We start from the raw sequence: 9,580 nt of genomic DNA on the forward strand, positions 1-9,580 counted from the left end.
AATACATTTCTGTGGTTTGATCCACCTTGTTCTGTGGTATTTTGTTATAGAAGCCCTAATGAACTAAAACAACATGTTTTAAAGCTTATGTGGAAAATTTAAAAAATAAAAATAAAACACAAATAAAATAAAATACAAAATCAGGTCAAGACAACATATGAAAAAATGTTTTCAGTAGGAAAGTGTGGATTCTTGGATTTGGAAATACTGGATTGGTTTGCGAAAGGATAAGTGTGTGTATGTGTCTGTGAATGTGTGTATGTATCCACATGTCCCAAAAGTCTTTGTAGTAAAGTTTAAAGCTTTACTAACTTTAGAATTATAAATGTTACAAACTTAGAAAGTAACTTTCATACTTTAATTTATGAATTTTGAATAATTATCTTATTTTTTGTGTATATGTCCTTTTGAAAATGAGACAAAGCAACACTAAAATTCATAAAACTAACTGCAAAAGAAATTTAAATTATGGGCTTGGGTTTATACAAGACAAGAACATTATATGGGAAACTAGAGTTGAGGACAGAGAAAATTCCAAAAGAAAATTTCCCCGGGAAATAGCCAAAATTCTAGGGTCAACTTCAGATTTTCAAGGGTTATAAAATTAGTGGGCCCTGAGTCAAGACCCCTAATGGACAAAGGGACCAGGTAATATCTGAGTTCTAGATGGAATGAATAGAAAATTGGCTAAGGTCTCTCTGACATGACAGTAGAGTTGGAAGGTGGAATCTAGAAGGCTCAGGAAAGTGCAGGGATCTGTGGGACTGAATGATGGGGGAGGGGTGATGCTCTAGCTGGGTCCTCTCACCACCCCCTCCCCCATTCTCAGGAACCCTTTGTGACAAGGCTTTAGCTCTGTGATGCAGGCCTAGAGCTCTGTCCCCAAGTGAACTACCAGTGCTCAGTTGCCTGAGGACAACAGATTTCCAAAGATGGAGAATTTCTTTTCCCTGAGAAGCACTGGTACCTCCTGGCTGAGCTCTGGTCCCACCTCCTGGGTGATTGATGCCATCTTTGCCTTCCTGTGTGGACTGGGGCTCTTCCTTCTGTTACTCCCTTGTTTTCAGAGTAATCCATCCTTATCACCAGCTAAGACATATAGAAATATCAGGAAGGTAAGGAAACTTTAGCTAAACCCCAACAGGGATTATCTCTTTTTTTTCCTTATTCTTATATCCACTTTTCTAAATCATCTAGAGAGTCTTGTGAGACGGGAAATCTCAGGAAAGAATAGAACATCATCCTTCTAGGGACTAGCTAGGCTAGGCAAAGCTTAGAGTGGGCACAAGGGTTTCTATCCCAAGATCTCCAGACCCTAGGTCTCCTGGGCAAAGTCCCAGATTCAGTGACCAGTGAGTGAGGACTGTATACTGAGTTCATTGTCTGCAGAAGAACAGACTCCTAAACATTGTTTTACCAGCCACTTTCCCCTTCCTGTGGCAGGTGTCTCAGGTGAGCTCTTCCTATGTGTTGGGCTGATCTGAAGGCAGTGCTGAACCTGAGAGCCTCTAAAGGGCTAGAGTGGGGGTCTGAACTCTGGAAACAGAGTCTTATCCAGTGGAGCATAGAAGGACCTGTATGTGTGTGTGTGTATTTCTTGAGTAGAGGAATAGTGATGAAAGAAATTCATAGTGATCTCACATAGAAAATCCATTTTTACATTTTTCAAAGAAGAAAAACTAAAAATATTTTATTCATTTTAAAGATGAGTAAAAGAAAAGAAAGCCACAGAGCTCCATTATATGTAGAAATGTAGAAAGTCATATTGTTTATGAACACTGAGCATCTGTGAATCATCTAGAGAGAAGAGATAATTGAGTCCCAGTCCCTCATCTTTTCTCATAGCATCAAGTGGAGCTGAGGAGGAGGAGCAAGAGTAAGAAAAAAAGCGGAGCTTTGAAAGGTAAGCTTATGCCATTTAGCCCTACATGTGCCAAGTTATTCTCCATCTCTCTTGCTCCTGAGGGTCTAATTCCATGGTCTCCAAGGATGCCAGGGGCAGAGGCCATCCTTCAGGAAAAAGATCCCTCAGAGAGGCTCTTGGGAAGGAGATCAGCTACTGTATATTTCCCAGATTCCATGCTTGGAAGGAAGTTGATAGAGGCTGAAATGGGTGTCAGCTGGCAGAGGTGTGTGGGCGGTAGTAGACCACTCTAATGCCTAGATCCAGAGGTGGAACCTCCAGGTTGATAAGTGGTTTAACTTTACTCAGATTCTTTTGTGAGGTGACCCCTGTCCTTTCGCCCCAACAAGGCAGTTGTGAGGGCTCTGGGGGGTAATGTAAATGACAAAGTACTCTCCATAATAAACCTGGCCATCACTGTGAGGGATCATGTGGCTTTGAACAGTGATGCTTGGGCTCCATAGTCTGATCTCCCAACAGTCTCCCCCTAAAAGCTCAGCCTAAAAGCTCCCCCCTGCACTCAGCCTCCCCTAAAACACTTAGGGCCCTACTTTCACTACTGTAACCCAGCCTCCTTATTTCCAGCTTGCAGAAATTGCCTGAAAGAACTGGAGGGAGCTCGCAGTCTGATTTCACTTCTGCAAAGGTAAAGAATTTTTCCCCTTTTCCCCCTTTTCCTTGGTCCTCCTTTGTCCCCGAGTTTATGATTTGACCCCTGGTCCATAGGGAACCCTGGGAGGGGGAGCCACAGAAACAAAGTATGGATAAAGCTCTGGGGTAAGGAATAGCAGGAGCAATGTGAAATCAGTATGGAGACTGTGGAGGGCTGTAGGTTGCAGGTGTTATCCCTGCCCAGCCTGCCCTGCCCTCCTTGCCCTGTCAGCTTCTAGCTGCAGCTTGTGCCTCCTGTCTCCTGCAGCTGCCTGGGGAGGCTCCCTGACAAGGGTGGCTTTCATCAATTCTTATCTCAAGACATCCCTGGTGAGGTGTGCAAAGCAGTGCCTGCTGGAGCCCACCAGCCATGCAGGGAGCCTATGGATGCTGCTGCTCCCACCATGTCCCTGTTGGCTACCCCAGTTCCTCTGACTCAGCGCCCTCTACTTCTTGGCTCAATGACTTCTTCAGTTTCTGTTCATTCCCACTCATCTCTGAGTGCCTCTTCGCCACCAGAGCCTTTCCTTCCCCTCAACAGCCTTTTGCCCCAGCCACTTGCTCTTTCCCCTCTGCCTCCATGTCCCCTTAATTCAGAGGCCTGCCCTCCACCTCTGAGAACTTCCTCTGCCCCACAACCTCCAGACTCTATTCTGACTCTTCCTCAATGTGACTCCTTGGCATTCCCACCGAGCACCATTCCACAGAGGTCATCTCACACCCCTTGGTCAGCTTCTGCTGTTCCAGCCATCTCAGGCCTTGGCCACTCAAGTTGTCCCATTTCAGCCTTGTCATGGTGGCACACTGCTGCCAAAGCCCTGTGCCTCTCAACCTCATCAAATTATGAGTCTCAGCAAGAACACCTTTCCCACCACTCACCAGAGGCCTCATTCTGGGGAAACCCCACCAACAGACAGGTAGGAGCTGCTAGCCCCTCTTTGCTGAGCTCAGATAATCAGAAGCTCCTGGAAATACAAGTCACAAAGAGAGTCAAGGTCAAGATTTGGAAAGAAAAAGAAAAAGATGAATCATATCCAAAACAAATAAGCCCAGACTACCACCTGAATTCTTTGGGGAATATGTTGAAGTCACTGAGTCCTGAACAGAACACAAGCCTCCAACACTTCTGGAGTACAAAAGGAAAACCAGAGCAGCTGCCTGGTCATCAGAAGCTCTCATATCCTAAGGTCTTGGGACACCATCTACAGCAGAAATATAACCAACTTTTCTGGGGTCTCCCCTCTCTACACAGCGAATCTCTGGTAGCTACTGCCTGGATCTCTAAGGGATCTTCAGTGCCACAGTCTTCCTCTTTCTTATTCAATGGAATCTCAAGTGCCTGCCCAACTCAAATGCAGGCTAAACTATCTCCACTGCTTTCTCAGTCCCAGCCCCCGTCCCAACTGGAGTTCCAATCTCAACCCTTGGTTTCATCTGTACCTCAATTTCAACCACCATCTCTGGCTCAGATCCTGACCCAGGATCATCGCCAATCCTCTCTTCCAATCCTATCACCTTCGCCACCTCAGATTGAGGCCTGTGAAGTATCTTGCCCTATAGCCCAGGATAAGTCACAATTTCTCATCCCTCCTGAGATTCAACATCCAGAATGGCCTTTGTTGCAGAAGCAACTAGAAAGTGGGTGGGCTTTATCCTCTGTAGTCAAAAGATCTCAAGAAGTCTTTAGTGTCTTCACTTCCAATCTTCCTGAGGACAGTTGGGCAGTCTCCCTCCTTCCTGAGAACTTTCCAATCAGTGCTGAACTCCGTAAGCAACTGGAGCAACACCTACAAAAGTGGCTTATTGAACACCGGTGGGAGCTGCCCCGTAAGATCCAAGAGTCTCTGGAACTAAGGCAGCTTCAGGGTGAATTACCAGGGACATGTCAGGCAAAGGGCAAGCATGGGCCCTCACGTCCCTCTGCATGTGCAGGTAAAAGCAACAAGGATACACAGAAAGTGGAGTTCCAGCTAAGCCAGGGCATGGGCAAGGGCCTGGGGTATATTTTGGGGAAGGTCCCAAAAGATCTCTCCAGGGACTCAGAAGGCTCCCTAATGGGGTTTCAGGAAGTAAGCTCTGGAGAGTCAGAATGTGACTTGGGGTTGTCAATGAGTGACTCAGGGAGCGATTTGCTAAAGAGCTTAGATAAGAATCTAGAAAACATCCTGAAAGACCATTTGGGTAGGAAGTTGGGGAAGATCAGTGGGAGTTTGATCCCTGTGAGTGTGCACAAATCCTGGCTTGCAGTCAACCATGCTTTTCCCAAGTCCAACACTCACAAGGAAATCAGAAACCTAAGAATCTTGAAGTGTTGGGGACCATATGTGAACACCTCCCACAGGGTTTCCTTCCTCAATCCAGACATTGAAGAAGTGCTGGAAGCACATATTATAAGGTTTTGGGTGAGGCACAGGTGGGGTCTACCCCTCAAGGCTCTTAAGCCCATAAATCTATTTAAGTTGAAAAAGGTTCAACCTTTGCCCATTCTGCAGTTTGCCTTTAACCCCTCAGCCACCTGTGTATCTGGAACTGCCTCAATAACCAAATTTGCCGAATCCCTGGGAAGACCTTCTCAGGCATGTCTGGGAAAGAAAGTTGTAGCAGAAGAGTCAGGTCTCACCCTGGAGAGGCCTCTCTTTGCCCCTTCACCTATGTATGAGGAAATCCAGAGGGCCCTGGTAAGGACCCCATCTGATGACAACCAGGGGTCCTCAAAGGCCTCTCTGACTGGACAGGATAACAGGCCACCTTCTCAGTCCTTCACACTCAACCTCATGGGCAGAACTCCGCAGAGTGATTCTGCAGAATGGGCTGAGAAGAGCAGCCTAGAGCTGAGTCCCAGTTCAGCAATGGCCGGGAATGAGCCAAGAGAGGAGAATGAGGATTGGGCCTCACAAGACCCCTGCCATAGGGTAGCAATGCTGAAGATGAACTTAGGACCCCAATATCTTAGGTCTGAAAAGGCCAGGGAGGCAGTGGAGGCCAAGCCTCCTACTCTTCAGCCAAGACCCATCTTGGGAACCAATGTGCTCACAAAACCCCAAACCATAAATGCACATATGGGGGGTTTAGATACCAGTAAAAAACTTTCTAGAATGTCTGCTACCCAAGATCCTGGAGAGTCATGCCTTAACACAGAGGTTAGTGAATTTAAGTCCAAATTGAAGATAAAGCCAGAGAACCAGTCTCAAGACTGTCCTACACACGTGATCCTTGCTGTAGACAACTTGGCTTCTCAGGCACCTCAGTGTTATCCCCAGACAGTGCCTACTGGAGACAAGATAGCTTCCCAGATGCTGTATGGCTTAATGGCAAACCAAAGGAGCTGCTTAAGGCAGCAAGATCCCATGAACTCTGGACTTCAGGACTCATGGAAGAGCCAGAGCAAGATGACTGCCTCTACTTATAAGAGAGAGGACTGTAGGAGGCCCAACTCAGGAACGAATAAAGAACGGTTTGAAGAATTGAGGACCTCTCAAGCTGAAAGTATGAGTCACCTTTCCCCAGTCAGAGGAATAGTAGACTCTGTTAGGAACAGATGCATACAGTTCCTGCCAGAGAAGAAACAAAGTCCTCCAGAAAACCTCTTCAGAAAAAGGATGAGGCACTTTTTTCAATGGATTTTCCTCAATAGAAAAGTCAAAGGTCAGAACACTATGCAAAAATGTAAGCCAGTAATAGCCTCTGCCCAGAGCCAAGGACCAGTCAAAAGCATATCAATTATGGCTAATGAGACTGCTGAGGCTCAGGCACTCATGACAGCTGTTGGACAAATTCTAGAGGAGAAAATGGCAATCCACCATGGACTTCATGGCACAAAGTTAAACTTTGTGCACAAACAGGAACTCCAAGCACCAGTATGTGGGTGTTTCTGCTACCACAGGGTTCCCTTCTATCCAGAGCATGGGAGAATGAGTTATACAACCCACAATCACCAAGACACCTCCAATGGTCAAAGTAGCTCTTTCAAGGAAAGGCAGGTTAAACACCGACAGTCCTTGAAAAGTGTAAGATTTGAGGATGAGCAACTGGACCCAAGGCACCTCCCATCCCTGCCTCCCAAGAAGACTTTGTCTCCAGGCAGTCCCTGCCACTATAGGCCAAGGATGCCAGGTGCCCCAGGCTACCATCAACACTGTCCACGGCACTGTCTTCTTCAGGCCTCCCTGTTTGGTCGATCATAAAATACTTCTTTAGCCTTTCCTAGTAGGAAAATATGTCTTCAAGAAAAAAATTAGTCCATCTAAAGAAAGTGTTTTTTTTCTCATTAGCACATCCAAATACCTAATATTCCCCAATATATATGTTTTCCCCCCAAAAGAGGGTAGTATGGTTGCTTTTGTCTGTGCTGTGCTCAATATGTACTTTGGCTTCTAGAAGGGAGGAGAATGGAGGGATTTTGGCCTTGGGCATTGTAGGCTTGCTCCTTATCCTTTCATTATACATTGTTTTCATGATACTGTCATTATGCAAACAAAAACTACCCTAAAAAGATGAGAAATACCTATGAAGACCTTACCCAAGATCTGGCTCAACTTGCCTTTCTCCTACTTCCACTCTATTTTGAAATTTATACAGCTATAGGGGATAGGTTTCCAGACATCATGGGACTGGACTCAGGGTCCCACTCAGGCTCCAGGAAGTATCAGAACCAAGTGGATTGAAATTTGGTAGAGGGCACTAGGCCTAAAGTTCAGAAGCAGGAGAAATCTTTTTCCTGGATCTCTTGGTGAAGAATAGAGGGCACTTGCTCTTGAGAGCCCCTTCTCTCTCTTGTGAAGAGCTGAGGTTGAGTTAGGCCCTGTGAACCCCTCTGAGCTTAGCTTTAATGTCACCCTCTTCCACCTCTGCCTTTCCTGTACTTCCAGTGATGAGGATGGCACTTCCAGCTCTGAGTATGTGTAAGTGAGAGAACATCAGGGGAGTTGCTAAGGGCTATGTTCACCTTTACCCCAAATGAATATTCAAGGGTCACCTGCTTTCCCTCTATGTTAACCCCAGAGAAGGAGTTCTGGATTAATGAAACAGGATTGAGAGTATCTGTATGTAGTAACTATGTGACGGTTGAACACTATGAACTTAGAATGGGATGTGGGAGACAAGTTGAAAAGTTTGGATCCAAAGAAAAAGGCAAAGGGACACATGGTGCCTATAAATTTGCAGTGAATGAAGAGCCTCTGATATCTCACCACCATCTATAGGCCTGGAGGAAAGAAAAAGTTAAGGGCCCAGTGGCTCATCATACCCCATCATGGTCTCCACCCCACTTCAGCTCTAAGATCACAGACATAGAGAAGCCACTTTTATATCCAGAACAGATGGTCAAATTTGTAGATGTAAAGCAAATGAGGGAAGGTTAATCTCTTAATAATATATTTAATGCACTTACACATTATCACCTCTTGAATTCAAGAATACAGGTGGAAAAGCCAAGATTAGGGAGCTTCAGATGTAACTTCCAGTCTGGTGACCTTTATTTAAACACAGGGCTGTAGAACTGCTCCTCAAGGAGTGGTGGGGAGTTAAAAGGCCCAGAGACTGGCCTGCAATCATGTAGTAAGTCTCATCTGGCTCCCAGTCCTTGCATACTCCAGAGTCCAGCAGATGAGGCCATCAGACAGGATTTGTGAAATGGGAGTTGGGGAGAGCATGGAAATGACCTGTTCAAAATGGGGAGGTATAGCTCAGGAGTGGTCCACTGCTCTCTCCACTTCTAGCACAGCTTTCCCCCTTCCCTGGCCCCTATCCATATGAGAAAGCAAGAAGATGAGCAATTTCTCTAGCGTTAGTCTGTGCTTTGTGCACAGTAGGCACAGCTGCAGAGGGCATCATTCCCATGGTAGAGAGTCTTGCCCCAGGAGATGCCCTTGATCCAGAGGATAACAGGAATGGGCCCTGTCCCCCATACCTGTCAGGATGCCCAACATGTGGGACCTGGGGTGGAGGGGAGAGTGGGTTTAAGCCTGCTTGTGTCACTGGTTTCTCCCTGGAGCCAGCTCTTGCCTCTGGGACCCAATTCCTGAGTCAGCCTCCAGAGTGGGTCCAGCAATGTAAGTGGAGCCAAGACCTGTGGAAAGGGATTGGGACCCAGCACAGACAGCACCTTGGGGCTCTTGGGAGATTAGGAGAGGGTGGGACAGAGCAAGGGGCCCTGAGCCTGGTTGCTATTAAGTCTTCAAGGGGCACTGAGAGTTGAGTTCTGGGACAGGAGTAGGGGCTAGATGTGGACCACATAGCCCCTGCCAGAAGTGCTGCAGATGGGGATGCTGACGGAACAGAAAACAAACAAATAACAACACAACCCCTCCCCCACCCCCACCCTTCAAACACAAAGAAGCAAGTGCCTTCACCCTTCTGTTGTTCAGATTTCCATAAGGTGTGGCAAGGCCAGAAATGGAGACACCCACACAGAGACACTTCATGCAGAGACAACACAGAGACACTTCCCAGCAAAGAGAACACACAGACCTTACAGAGACAACTCTCAACAGAGACCTCTCTCACACAGACACCTTCCATGGTGACTAGCATGTTGCCTTACAGAGACCTCACACTGAGACCTCGTATAGGGACTTCATGTTGCCCCACAGATTCTCAGACAGAAACCTAGTACAGATTTCAGAGATTTTCCAGAGACCTAACGGCAAACCTATCAAGACTTTCCAATGGTACCTTCCATACAGACCTCACGCAGAGACCTCACCCAGAAACAACACTCAGAGACATCACATAGCCTCAAAAAGACCTCACATAGAAACCTCACAGAAAGACATCTACAGGCAGTGCACAGAAATCTTTCACTGCCGCACAGACATTTCACATTGAGATCTTACACAGATCCCCATAGAGACTCAACACAAAGACCTCACAGAGACCTCGCATCCATTTTTCAAGATCCCAAGCAGACAAATATTGACAAGTCCTTCTTGGTAAATATGAAACTAGCATAGTAGCAGCACAAGAGGGATTGTCAGTTATGCCCCTCTTGCAATCCTCAAAACACTCAGGCATTGTCAGCATTGTGCC

At 46.5% G+C, this 9,580-nt stretch overlaps 1 protein-coding gene across 1 annotated transcript; it reads left to right on the forward strand.

Moving 5' to 3' along the window:
- Positions 1–894: 894 nt before the first annotated feature.
- On the forward strand, positions 895–7,077 carry LOC122474618 (spermatogenesis-associated protein 31A6-like). Its single transcript, XM_043565593.1, has 4 exons — positions 895–1,115; positions 1,846–1,903; positions 2,489–2,549; positions 2,823–7,077. Exons 1-4 carry the CDS (start codon positions 933–935, stop codon positions 6,736–6,738), a joined length of 4,218 nt encoding a protein of 1,405 aa, XP_043421528.1. The 5' UTR covers positions 895–932; the 3' UTR covers positions 6,739–7,077.
- The last annotated feature ends 2,503 nt before the right edge of the window (positions 7,078–9,580 follow it).

The sequence above is a fragment of the Prionailurus bengalensis genome, chromosome D4, assembly GCF_016509475.1.
Source record: "Prionailurus bengalensis isolate Pbe53 chromosome D4, Fcat_Pben_1.1_paternal_pri, whole genome shotgun sequence".
NCBI lineage: Eukaryota > Metazoa > Chordata > Mammalia > Carnivora > Felidae > Prionailurus > Prionailurus bengalensis.